The sequence below is a fragment of the Coregonus lavaretus genome, assembly GCF_964263955.1.
Source record: "Coregonus lavaretus genome assembly, chromosome: 29".
NCBI lineage: Eukaryota > Metazoa > Chordata > Actinopteri > Salmoniformes > Salmonidae > Coregonus > Coregonus lavaretus.
The window spans coordinates 8,837,378-8,851,771 of NC_140016.1; the positions used below are offsets into that span (position 1 = coordinate 8,837,378).

A 14,394-nucleotide genomic window follows, 5' to 3' on the forward strand; every position below is an offset into this window, starting at 1 on the left:
TGTATGTATGTATGTATGTATGTATGTATGTATGTATGTATGTATGTGTGTGTGTGTGTGTGTGTGTGTGTGTGTGTGTGTGTGTGTGTGTGTGTGTGTGTGTGTGTGTGTGTGTGTGTGTGTGTGTGTGTGTGTGTGTGTGTGTGTGTGTGTGTGTGTGTGTGTGTGTCTGTGTGTCTGTGTGTCTGTGTGTGTGTGTGTGTGTGTGTGTGTGTGTGTGTGTGTGTGTGTGTGTGCGTGTCCTCATGTGCCCTCATGTGCCCTCTCATATCAGTAACTGACCTTCACAGATAGCGACTCTGGCAGACCAGCCTGCTGCCATGCAATTCCGTACTTTGGAGCCCACAATGTAATGTCTGAAAACAAGGACTGAATAGTCAACTCAAATAGAAAAAAGAAGGTTCTAAATAAAGAAAACGGTTTCAATCACTTCCTTCATATATGGTACCCCTACTTCTGAAAACAATGTTGATTTTTAGATCTATATAGAACATTTAGCTGTACCATATATGAAGCAAGTAATTTTTTCTGAAAATAATAAGGGTTCATTGAGGTTCTATATAGAACATTTAGCTGTGATATAACATGATGCATGCAAACCTCCTGGAGAGAAGTTCCCGTGAGTGTAGGACAACTCTACTAGTAAATCTACTGGAGAAAAGGCCATTTCCTGTGAGTGTAGGACAACTCTACTAGTAAATCTACTGGAGAGAAGGCCATTTCCTGTGAGTGTAGGACAACTTTACTAGTAAATATACTGGAGAGAAGGTCCTTTCCCAATCAAAATAAAAGATTAAGATGGGCAGTCTGAGATATGGCTTTTTCTTTGCAACTCTGCCTAGAAGGTCACCATCCCGGAGTCACCTCTTCACTGTTGACGTTGAGACTGGTGTTTTACGGATACTATTTAATGAAGCTGCCAGTTGAGCACCTGTGAGGCGCCTGTTTCTCAAACTAGCCACTCTAATGTATTTGTCCTCTTGCTCAGTTGTGCACCGGGGCCTCCCACTCCTCTTTCTATTCTGGTTAGAGCCAGTTTGCGCTGTTCTGTGAAGGGAGTAGTACACAGCATTGTACGAGATCTTCAGTTTCTTGGCAATTTCTCGCATGGAATAGCCTTAATTTCTCAGAACAAGAATAGACTGACGAGTTTCAGAAGAAAGTTATTTGTTTCTGGCCATTTTGAGCCTGTAATCGAATCCACAATTGCTGATGCTCCAGATACTCAACTAGTCTCAAGAAGGCCAGTTTTATTGCTTCTTTAATCAGCACAACAGTTTTCAGCTGGGCTAACATAATTGCAAAATGGTTTTTTAATGATCAATTAGCCTTTTAAAATGATAACCTTGGATTAGCAAACACAACGTGCCATTGGAACACAGGACTGATGGTTGCTGATAATGGGCCTCTGTACGCCTTTGTAGATATTCCATAAAAAATCAGCCGTTTCCAGCTACAATGGCCATTTACAACATTAACAATGTCTACACTGTATTTCTGATCAATTTGATGTTATTTTAATGGACAAACAAATTGCTTTTCTTCCGAAAACAAGGACATTTCTAAGTGACCCCAAACTTTTGAACGGTAGTGTATACAGTTGAAGTTGGACATTTACATACACCTTAGCCAAATACATTTAAACTCAGCTTTCACAATTCCTGACATTTAATCCTAGTACAAATTCCCTGTTTTAGGTCAGTTAGGATCACCACTTTATTTTAAGAATGTGAAATGTCAGAATAATAGTAGAGAGAATGATTTATTTCAGCTTTTATTTCTTTCATCACGTTCCCAGTGATTCAGAAGTTTACATACAATCAATTTTCTGAGGTCTTGGCTGATTTCTTTTGATTTTCCCATGATATCAAGCAAATAGGCACTGAGTTTGAAGGTAGGCCTTGAAATACATCCACAGGTACACCTCCAATTGACTCAAATTATGTCAATTAGCGTATCTGAAGCTTCTAAAGCCATGACATCATTTTCTGGAATTTTCAAGCTGTTTAAAGGCACAGTCAACTTAGTGTATGTAAACTTCTGACCCACTGGAATTGTGATACAGTGAATTATAAGTGAAATAATTTGTCTGTAAACATTTGTTTGAAAAATTACTTGTGTCATGCACAAAGTAGATGTCCTAACCGACTTGCCAAAACTATAGTTTGTTAACAAGAAATTTGTGGAGAGGTTGAAAAACAAGTTTTAATGACTCCAACCTAAGTGTATGTTTCCTTCCAACTTCATCTGTATATATATATATACAGTGCATTGGGAAAGTATTCAGACCCCTTCACTTTTTCCACTTTTTGTTACGGTACAGCCTTATTTTAAAATGGATTAAATACATTTTCTTCCTCATCAATCTAAACACAATACCCCATAATGACAAAGTGAAAACAGGTTTTTAGAAATGTTTGCAAAAAAAACAGAAATACCTTATTTACATAAGTATTCAGACCCTTTGCTATGAGACTCGAAATTGAGCTCAGGCGCATCCTGTTTCCATTGATCATCCTTGAGATGTTTCGACAACTTGATTGGAGTCCACCTGTGGTGAATGCAATTGATTGGACATGATTTGGAAAGACACACACCTGTCTATATAAGGTCCCACAGTTGACAGTGCATGTCAGAGCAAAATACAAGCCATGAGGTCGAAGGAATTGTCCGTAGAGCTCCGAGACAGAATTGTGTCGAGGCACAGATTTGGGGAAGGGTACATTTCTGCAGCATTGAAGGTCCCCAAGAATACAGTGGCCTCCATAATTCTTCAATGGAAGAAGTTTGAAACCACCAAGACTCTTTCTAGAGCTGGCCGCCTGGCCAAACTGAGCAATCGGGGGAGAAGGACCTTGGTCAGGGAGCTCTGACAGAGCTCCAGAGTTCCCTCTGGAGATGGGAGAACCTTCCTGAAGTACAACCATCTATTCAGTACTCAACCAATCAGGCCTTTATGGTAGAGTTGCCAGACGGAAGCCACTCCTCAGTAAAAGGCACATGACAGCCCGTTTGGAGTTTGCCAACAGGCACCTAAAGGACTCAGACCATGAGAAACAAGATTCTCTGGTCTGATGAAACCAAGATTGAACTCTTTGGCCTGAATGCCAAGCGTCACGTCTGGAGGACAGCTGGCACCATCCCTATGGTAAAGCATGGTGGTGGCAGCACCATGCTGTGGGGATGTTTTTCAGCGGCAGGGACTGGGGGGCTAGTCAGGATCGAGGGAAAAATGAACGGAGCAAAGTACAGAGAGGTTTTTGATGAAAACCTGATCTAGAGCGCTCTGGACCTCAGACTGGGGCGAAGGTTCATCTTCCAACAGGACATTGACCCTAAGCACACAGCCAAGACAACGCAGGATTGGCTTCGGGACAAGTCTCTGAATGTCCTTGAGTGGCGCAGCCAGAGTCCGGACTTGAACCTGATCGAACATCTCTGGAAAGACCTGAAAATAGCTGTGCAGCGACGCTCCCCATCCAACCTGACAGAGCTTGAGAGGATCTGCAGAGAAGAATGGGAGAAACTCCCCAAATACAGGTGTGCCAAGCTTGTAGCGTCATCCCCAAGAAAAATCAAGGCTGTAATCGCTGCCAAAGGCGCTTCAACAAAGTACTAAGTAAAGGGTCTGAATACTTATGTAAATGTGATATTTCCGTTTTTGTTTTTTTATACATTTGCAAACATTTCTAAACCTGTTTTTGCTTTTTCATTATGGGGTATTGTGTATAGATTGATGAGGGGGAAAAAACAATTTGATCCATTTTAGAATAAGGCTGTAACATAACAAAATGTGGGGTCTGAATACTCTCTGATTGCACTGTATATATAGTGTAGGCTACAGTAGGCTACAAAATCAACTTTCCAGTGACACTGACTCACCCAATGATGAAGATGCAGCATAGGCTACTCACCGGTGATGGCTGATGCACTGGTGCCAATATCTCAAGATAAACTACTTTTAAAAACATTGCTGTTTGCTCAGAATCGCTCAAAAGTAGTTGAGATTTTTTTGGGGCAGCTTCTACAGACAGATTAGTTTTCTCTTTTCAGCAGTAGGCATTTGCTTTCCAAACAGTAGGCCTAGGTTTCTCTCACGATTGTATTTTGAAATTTGAGAGAGGCAAACTGACAGCCACAACCAACCATATAAATATAATCCATAGATCGCAGTTCCCATTCAAGTCAGGACTGGCTGCCATTGCTAGCGTACCCATGAGTTTAAAAGTCAAAGTGCCAGAGTTAGAGGTTCCAAAATACTTCTATGGATTATCTATGGCCACAACGCAACAAGCTGTTCTATATTTGGCGTGCGTGCTGCCCAAATGTCGGTCTTCCTGACTGTAAATCCTTGTGATAAAACTTAATCCAGAAGCTATTGATCCTCTGTAGCTAAATGTTCAGACAGGAGTAAAACATGTTTGAAAAAAAAACAAAATATATAGCCTAATTTTTGCTAAATTATTTCAATTTATCCTGGGGTGCTGCAGCACCCCTACTTCCTGGTGAGAGGGAGAAGAGCATCTGTCTATAGACAAAGTAGAGGTAGAGATCTTCTCTGGTTGGGAATGAGACAGTAGATGGCAGTACTGCACAAAAAGTGTGTGTGTGTGTGTGTGTGTGTGTGTGAGAGAGAGAGAGAGAGAGAGATGTCAAATCACAAGGCATGACCATTGATCACGCACGCACACACGCACACACGCACACGCACACACACACACCCTGGTTAAGTGGTTAGGGCGGGACTGTGTGTGCGTATTAGGCTGGGGATGCAACATGGCTGAGTTGAGGACCATCGACAGATGATGATCAGCGACCCTGCACGCACTGTGTTTGGGGGCGTTAACCTCCACTTCACCAGACACGCCCGCTTCCCTTCTAGCTGAGTTCACTCGTATTCGGTTACCGGAGACTTTCAGAAGTGATTCCTTTGACAAGGAAAGACCAAGAGACCGCAAATCACTCCCGAAAGGACAGGAGCCAAGAACGGATCTATAGCCTGGAGGAGGTTCCTTGCTTCGGTCTCCTCACGCGCTCCTTTTATCTGAGAACTGAAAGAGATTTCTGAAAAAAATCAACAACAGTAGGCTAGATGAAGAAATAAAACTTGTTTGATTGGGGAATGCCTATTTGTCTTCTCTAAAATGTTGGCTCTTTCTTGAAGTGAAGTTTAATGATTTCTGGGAGCGCTCCTTGAACCAGAAGACACCCAGCTCCTCTCATCCTCTTGGCTCCCCCTCGTCACTTTCACTTGATGGTCTAGGAGGACTTTTCTTCTTCACAAGAGTTGTTGACGCAAAGGTCACTAACCCCTGGACGTTGACAGCTCCCTTTCTCCATCCACTAGCAGACCCTCATCTCGTTCATATTTCTCTTTCTCTCTCGCTCTCTCTAGTTTCTGAGAGAAAACGAAAAAAGAAGTGAGAAACATAACGCCACTTGTGCCCTAACCATCTCTATCGCCATCTGTGTGATCAAAAGTCACGGGGAAGGAAGGAAAAGGAAGCGAGAGAGAGGGGGAAATAGTGATTGACGGCAGGAGGAACAGTGTGTTTTGATGTTTGGGATCCAGGAGAACATCCAGAGGAGCGGGAGTGTTATGAAAGAAGAGCCCATGGTGGCCGGGATGAATGCGGCGCGGAGCTGGATGCAGGGCGCCGGGCTGCTGGACGCCAACACAGCCGCCCAGAGGTAAGCCCGACGTGGCTAGCAGGTCAGCACTGGCCCCTGCGAATGGAGAGGAGATAGATTGGAGGTCTCTATCCCAGCCCGGTTATCTGACACGGACCACATGTGTTTAGGGACAGCATTGTGCTCCCAATGGACTGTTGGTTTCCTTTTCTAGGCATATAGCCTAATATTGACATGGGAGATTTGATTATAGCTTTTGCATGCAGGCTTTATGTCTGTGATTGAAGCTAGACTATAGCATAGCCTACATAATGTTTTTATTTCTGTTTTTGTAGGCTCTTAGCTAGTAGCCTATCAAATCAATCAAAATAAACACTATATCCAAAGGATTTAAACATGTCAGACCCAGGCCTAGTTTTACAGCCTAGTTATTGGCACAGATTTATTTATAATGAAACGTCAATAATTATAACGCAGTAAAACAATAATACAACCACTATTTTTGATACATGTTGATGATTACAGTCCGTTCGACAAAAAGGTCCCCGAATATAGCATAGGATATCCATGTAGCGACCAAATCCAAACTATTCAAAAAGGCTAAGGCTATACTTTGACAATTTGTAAATATATTTTTTTGACCCTTAACTATTTTCAGACATTTGCAAATGACCCGATGAAAATATGACATTTCAGCCTGAATATATTTTCAAAATTGGTTAAAATGTACAATAAAAATCAAGATATATTGACAATTTCGGGGGCCAGTACTTTTGTGTTTTACTCTTTTACTTCTAGTTGTTGAAATCATTTGTGAACGAATTCAGTGGCATCCCATGTGAAAGTTGTGCTAACGGGGCTTGGTGCTACTTGTATCCGCAGCGGAGTGGCCCTGGCCCGGGCACATTTCGAGAAGCAACCGCCCTCAAACCTCCGCAAGTCCAACTTCTTCCACTTCGTGCTGGCTCTGTACGACAGACAAGGGCAGCCGGTGGAGATAGAGAGAACCAGCTTCGTTGGATTTGTTGAAAAGGAAAAGGTGAGTTTTCCCAAAACATTATATATTGATTTGACACCTGCAACAGTTTATTTACATACACGAGGCTTATTAATATATTGCTTAATTTATTACTACAATTAACAATACAAATGTTGTCTTACAATAATTTGTATAGATATGGTTTAGAGTTTTTTTTTACATTAGTTTGGACCACATGGAAGGAATCCGCTATCCAAGTTGTTATATTCGATGCTTTACGTTGTATTTATTATTCAAATCTCTGTGCGCTTCGATCATATGTTCATATTCCAGCGTTTTAACACAAAATTGTAGCATAACTTATTGCTATTGACAATATTATAGCATTAAACGTTTTGAATTATTTATGCAAGTCTGCAAGTGTCCCCAGCCAATCCTTTAGACATGCAATTTTATTTTAGTAGGCTATTGTTCCAGTATTAAAATCTAATCTATTTGATTAAATACAAATATAATTTATTAGTAGGGTATTATAAGCCGGAGTCCTGTAGCCTACCTAAAGTCATTTCACTTGTATATGGCACTAAGGCACTGAAGTCATTCCCATGAGTTCTATTTATCATGGGACGTTTTTTGAAAATGATTTACCTATCGTTTTTTAAAGTTATTATATCGTTTCTGATATTGATATTGAAATATGTATTTGGTACATTTAAAGATAATGTTTTGGCCTTTTGTAAATATGTGTGTGTAGTGGGTTTTGCTCTCTGTGACCTGACTGAGTGTGTGTGTGTTGGCAGGAAACGTCAGGGGAAAATACCAACAATGGGATACATTACAGGCTACAGCTCCTATACAGCAATGGTACGGTCAGCACACACACACACACACACACACACACACACACACACACACACACACACACACACACACACACACACACACACACACACACACACACACACACACACACACACACACACACACACAGAGAGATTTATTACATACCAATCCACCAGGGAATTCTAATGCAATACAATTCATTTGAATAAACCATATGGGATTTTAAAAAATGACAGTAAATGTAAATGTTTTATTGACATATGAAAATAACACTGATTGTTATTATTATTTAAAAAATTAATTTAATGTAAGTATTAGTATTAGCCAATTAATGTTATAATGTTTTTATATCTACTTTTTTTACAAAGAGTTTATTCAATAGTCTATATCAGGTATAGTTTGGACTTATGTCTGTGGCTCTACAAACAATGGCCTTCTATCTGTTTTAACATGAACCAATCCAGAAAATTATATTTGAATTTAATCTGAAACTGAAATGACCATTAGGTCTATGTTTCTGCGCACATTCGCGAACACTAACAGCATACATACATACATACATACATACATACATACATACATACATACATACATACATACATACATACATACATACAGTGCACACATTGAGTACAAAACATTAGGAACACCTGATCTTTCCTTGACATAGACTGACCAGGTGAATCCAGACGAAAGTTATTATCCCTTATTGATGTCACTTGTTAAATCCACTTCAATCAGTGTAGATGAAGGGGAGGAGACAGGTTAAAGAAGGATTTTCCTAATGTTTGGTATACTCAGTGTGTAGGCTAACTATCTTTGTCTCTCGATGTATATCTCTAACATCTCTCTTTACTGTATATCTCTCTCTCTCTTCACTGTATATCTCTCTCTCTTTACTGTATATCTCTCTCTTTACTGTATATCTCTCTCTTTACTGTATATCTCTCTCTTTACTGTATCTCTCTGTTTACTGTATCTCTCTCTCTCTCTCTCTTTACTGTATATCTCTCTCTCTTTACTGTATATCTCTCTCATTACTGTATATCTTTCTCTCTTTACTGTATTTCTCACTCTCTGTCTGTAGGTATCAGGACAGAACAGGAATTTTACGTGCGCCTCATCGATTCCATGACCAAACAGGTACCATCTCTTTCATGAAAGGCGATAGTGTGTGTGTGTGTGTGTGTGTGACACTCACAGGTCTGAGAGCATGTAGTGTGGTTGGCGAGAGGTGAAACTGGACTGAGGATGTTGGAAGAAGTGCTGGAAGGGCCAGATGCTGTACTATACTACAGTCTGGCAGACCAACTGCTCACACAGACACACACACACACACACGTTATATATCTCATGCTACCAGATGAAAACCACTTCGTGTGAGGTTGTAAAGAAGAATCACCACGAGACAAACTGTTTTACTAACAAACCAAACCTCTATTTTTCCTTCCTTCCTTCTCTCTCTCAATTTCTTTCTCTCACTCTCTCTCTCTCTCCAGGCGATCATCTATGAGGGACAGGATAAGAACCCTGAGATGTGTCGGGTTCTACTGACTCACGAGATTATGTGCAGGTAAGACAGATAATGTATGTTGAGAGAGAGAGAGGGAGACAGAAAAAAGAAAGAGAAAGAAGAAAAGAAAGAGAGAGAGGGATTATGCAAACATAAATTCTCAGCGTGTGTGTGTGTGTCTCCCTGGGTACAGTCAGATGATCGGTTTATTCAGAAACGGCTTGTCAGTCTGCTTCCCCCTCCTCTCTACCCAGAAAGCAACTCTCCCCAGGTCCAGTGGGACCACAGCATGACCCAGTTCTGAGAGAGTGAAAGAGAGAGAGAGAGATTGGGGGAGGGAGAGGCAGAGGAAGGGAGGGGGAGAGGAAAGAGAGAGAACGAGATGCACTATACAGTTGAAATCGGAAGTTTACATACACCTTAGCCAAATACATTTAAACTCAGTTTTTCACAATTCCTGACATTTAATCCTAGTAAACATTCCCTGTCTTACGTCAGTTAGGATCACCACTTTACTTTATGAATGTGAAATGTCAGAATAATAGTAGAGAGAATGATTTATCTCAGCTTTTATTTCTTTCATCACATTCCCAGTGGGTCAGAAGTTTACATACACTCAATTAGTATTTGGTAGCATTGCCTTTAAATTGTTTAACTTGGGTCAAACGTTTCGGGTAGCCTTTCACAAGCTTCCCACAATAAGTTGGGTGAATTCTGGCCTATTCCTCCTGACAGAGCTGGTGTAACTGAGTCAGGTTTGTAGGCCTCCTTGCTCACAAGCGCTTTTTCAGTTCTGCCCACACATTTTCTATAGGATTGAGGTCAGGGCTTTGTGATGGCCACCCCAATACCTTGACTTTGTTGTCCTTAAGCCATTTTGCCACAACATTGGAAGTATGTTTGGGGTCATTGTCCATTTGGAAGACACATTTGCGACCAAACTTTAACTTCCTGACTGATGTCTTGAGAAGTTGCTTCAATATATCCACATAATTTTCCTTCTCATGACGTCCCTCCTGCAGCAAAGCACCCCCACAGCATGATGCTGCCACCCCCGTACTTCACGGTTGGGATGGTCATTATGGCCAAACAGTTATATTTTTGTTTCATCAGACCAGAGGACATTTCTCCAAAAAGTACGATCTTGTCCCTACGGTTTGCAGTTGCAAACCGTAGTCTGGCTTTTTATGGCGGTTTTGGAGCAGTGGCTTCTTCCTTGCTGAGCAGCCTTTCAGGTTATGTTGATATAGGACTCATTTACTGTGGATATAGATACTTTTGTACCTGTTTCCTTCAGCATCTTCACAAGGTCCTTTGCTGTTGTCTGGGATTGATTTGCACTTTTCAAACCAAAGTACATTCATCTCTAGGAGACAGAACGCGTCTCCTTCCTGAGCGGTATGACGGCTGCGTGGTCCCATGGTGTTTATACTTGTGTACTATTGTTCGTACAGATGAACGTGGTACCTTCAGGCGTTTGGAAATTGCTCCCAAGGATGGACCAGACTTGTGGAGGTCTACAATTGTTTTTCTGAGGTCTTGCTGTGATTTCTTTGATTTTCTTTTGTTTTCCATGATGTCAAGCAAAGAGGCACTGAGTTTGAAGGTAGGCCTTGAAATACATCCACAGGTACACTTCCAATTGACTCAAATTATGTCAATTAGCCTATCAGAAGGGTTCTAAAGCCATGACATAATTTTTGGAATTTTCCAAGCTGTTTAAAGGCACAGTCAACTTAGTATATGTAAACGTTTGGCCCACTGGAATTGTGATACAGTGAAATATAAGATAAATAATCTGTCTGTTAACAATTGTTGGATAAATTACTTGTGTCATGCACAAAGTTGATGTCCTAACCGACTTGCCAAAACTATAGTTGTTAACAAGAAAATTTGTGGAGTGGTTGAAAAACAAGTTTTAATGACTCCAACCTAAGAACTTCCGACTTCAACTGTATATATGGACACCCTCTTCAAATGAGTGATTCAGCTATTTCAGCACACAGCCATGCAATCTCCGTTGACAAACATTGGCAGTAGAATGGCTTTACTGAAGAGCTCAGTGACTTTCAACGTGGCACCGTCATAGGATGCAACCTTTCCAACAAGTCAGTTTGTCAATTTTCTACCCTGCTAGAGCTGCCCCTGTCAACTCTAAGTGCTGTTATTGTGAAGTGGAAATGTCTAGGAGCACCAACGGCTCAGCTGTGAAGTGGTAGGACATACAAGCTCACAGAACGGGATCGCCGAGTGCTGAATCGCGTAGCGTGTACAAATCGCCTGTCCTCGGTTGCAACACTTACTACTGAGTTCCAAACTGCCTCTGGAAGCAACATCAGCACAATAACTGTTAGTCGGGAGCTTCATAAAATGGGTTTCCATGGCCGAGCAGCCTAAGATCACCATGCGCAATGCCAAGTGTCGGCTGGAGTGGTGTAAAGCTCGCCGCCATTGGATTCTGGAGCAGTGTTCTCTGGAGTGATGAATCACGCTTCACCATCTGGCAGCCCGATGGACAAATCTGTGTTTGGCGGATGCTACGCTACCTGCCCCAATGCCTAGTGCCGACTGAAAAATTTGGTGGAGAAGGAATAATGGTCTGGGACTGTTTTTCATGGTTCGGGCTAGGCCCCTTAGTTCCAGTGAAGGGAAATCTTAACGCTACAGCATACATTGACATTCTAGACGATTCTGTGCTTCCGACTTTGTGGCAACAGTTTGAGGAAGGCCCTTTCCTGTTTCAGCATAACAATGCCCCCGTGCACAAAGCGAGGCCCATACAGAAATGGTTTGTCGAGATCGGTATGGAAGAACTTGACTGGCCTGCACAACCCCATTGAATACCTTGAGTAATCTCTATCTCTCTCTCTCCCCTCTCCTTCTCTCTCTCTCTCTCTCTCTCTCTCTCTCTCTCTCTCTCTCTCTCTCTCTCTCGCTCTCTCTCTCTCTCTCTCTCTCTCTCTCTCTCTCTCTCTCTCTCTCTCTCTCTCTCTCTCTCTCTCTCTCTCGCTCTCTCTCCCCCTCCTTATCTCTTTATTTCTCTCTCCCCTCTCCCTATCTCTCTCTCTCCTCTCTCCCTGTCTCTCTCTCTCCCTATCTCTCTCTCTCCCCTCTCACTATCTCTCTCTCCCCTCTCCCTATATGTCTCTCCCTTCTCCCTATCTCTCCCTCTCCCCATCTCTCTCTATATCTCTCCCCCCTCTCTCTCTCTCGCTCTCCTTCCATCCCTCCGTCAGTCGGTGTTGTGATAAGAAGAGTTGTGGCAACAGAAACGAGACGCCATCTGACCCCGTCATCATTGACAGGTAAGCGGGCTCCACCCCTTTCACCTGTCCAGGTTGTCATGGTGATGTACCTGTGTATACCACTATGCTGCTCAGGGTTGCTTCTGTCAAGTCTTGGTTGTTATGTTTAGTTGTCTCAGTGAAACAAGCTGAACCTCCAGCCCATACTGTACCTGTATCAGTCTCAGTGAAACAAGCTGAACCTCCAGCCCATACTGTACCTGTATCAGTCTCAGTGAAACAAGCTGAACCTCCAGTCCATACTGTACCTGTATCAGTCTCAGTGAAACAAGCTGAAACTCCAGTCCATACTGTACCTGTATCAGTCTCAGTGAAACAAGCTGAAACTCCAGTCCATACTGTACCTGTATCAGTCTCAGTGAAACAAGCTGAACCTCCAGCCCATACTGTGCCTGTATCAGTCCTCCTAACAACCCATGCTGTACCTGTATCAGTCCTCCTAACAACCCATGCTGTACCTGTATCAGTCCTCCTAAAAATCCTCCCTCATTAGTTGACTTTGCTTTACAACCTCCTTCCTGTGGTTTTGCTGCAGTGGCCTGTTTCTCAATAATGACTCTTAACGATACCACACTAATTAGCCAACCACTCCCATTACTCTTCCAGAAGTGTGTGTGTGTGTGTGTGTGCTTGCCTGGCTAATTATCCTGTAAAACATAATCATGTCCATTAATTATTGTTATTTATTGTTTTATTTATTGTTATTTATCGTTAAAGCGAATTATTGTTAGTTTATTGTGTTACTATTTCCTTTTTTTATTTAGCAAAATGTTAAAAACGTTTTAACTCTGCATTGTTGGGAAAGGGCTCATGAGTAAGGATTTCATGGTAAAGGGTACACCTGTTGTATTCGGCGGAAGTGACAAATACAATTTCATTTGATTTGATTTGAAACACGACCCCTTAACGAGCACTTATTTAACCTCTACGGGATCGGTGTCCCGTATACGGGACGGTTGAGCTAATGTGTGCTAATGTGATTAGCATGACTGTTGTAAGTAACAGCAAACTTTCCAGGACATAGACATGTCTTATATGGGCAGAAAACTTAAATTCCTGTTAATCTAACTGCACTGTCCAATTTACGGTAGCTATTACAGTGAAAAAATACCATGCTATTGTTTGAGGAGAGTGTACAACAACAAAAAACGTATCACGGCAACTGGTTTGATACATTCACCTCTGAAGGTAATTCAGTAATCTTGCTCTGATTTGTCATCCTAAGGGTCCCAGAGATAAAATGTAGCATAGTGTTGTTTGATAAAATCCATTTTTATATTCAAATGTAGGAACTGGGTTCTACAGTTTGAACCCCTGCTATCTCTGGCTCTACACCCACCCCGCCCGGCCATCTAGATGTGTGAAAGTTAGTGTATAAGCTAATGATCCATCATGTATGACATTCCTGGGAGTGTGTAAACTTACATTTTGTATTACCATATAATTTTTGAATGTTCTCTATAGTTATGTACTTGAAAATGTATCAATTGACCAATTCGGTACATTTGGGCAGACTTGATACAAAATAGTCCAGTATTGAATGCTTCACTGGATCAATCCGAAACTTTGTATTATCTTTTACCAGATCTAATGTGTTATATTCTCCTACATCAATGTCACATTTCCACAAACTTCAAAGTGTTACCTTTCAAATGGTATCAAGAATATGCATATCCTTGCTTCAGGTCCTGAGCTACAGGCAGTTAGATTTGGGTATGTCATTTTAGGCGAAAATGTAGTTTGTTTGCTTGTTTGTGGAAATGCTGAATAGGCTACTACAACTGCTAAGAATATAGTGGTGCAAAATGAGCAAGCAAGTATATCCTCCTCTCTCATTGTTTCTCTCTCTCCATCTCTCTCTATCTCTCCTGTCCTCTCTTTTCTCACCTGACCTATTTTCTAATCCAGGAGGTGTGATGGAGATGAAAGGAGGAAAGATTGTTTTACTGTGTCCTAATTTGATGTTAGCTATTGTTGCCCTCACACCTGAGCCTCAGCCCAGTGGGCCAACAGCACAGCACAGCCCAACACAGCCCAACGCAGCCCAACACAACACAGCCCAACACAGCACAACACAACACAGCCCAACACAGCCCAACACAACACAACACAGCCCAACACAA

At 41.8% G+C, this 14,394-nt stretch overlaps 1 protein-coding gene across 1 annotated transcript in view; it reads left to right on the forward strand.

Moving 5' to 3' along the window:
- Positions 1–5,230: 5,230 nt before the first annotated feature.
- The window catches only part of LOC311105003 (transcription factor COE1-A-like), a gene marked incomplete at its 3' end in the record, with an annotated part of 78,374 nt that continues 69,210 nt past the window's right edge, over positions 5,231–14,394 (forward strand). The window contains exons 1-6 of the mRNA XM_084146987.1: positions 5,231–5,691; positions 6,514–6,670; positions 7,411–7,474; positions 8,541–8,596; positions 8,953–9,026; positions 12,203–12,271. Coding sequence (XP_084003113.1) covers positions 5,558–5,691; positions 6,514–6,670; positions 7,411–7,474; positions 8,541–8,596; positions 8,953–9,026; positions 12,203–12,271 — 554 coding nt within the window. The 5' untranslated portion in view covers positions 5,231–5,557. The remainder of the gene's footprint in view (positions 5,692–6,513; positions 6,671–7,410; positions 7,475–8,540; positions 8,597–8,952; positions 9,027–12,202; positions 12,272–14,394) is intronic.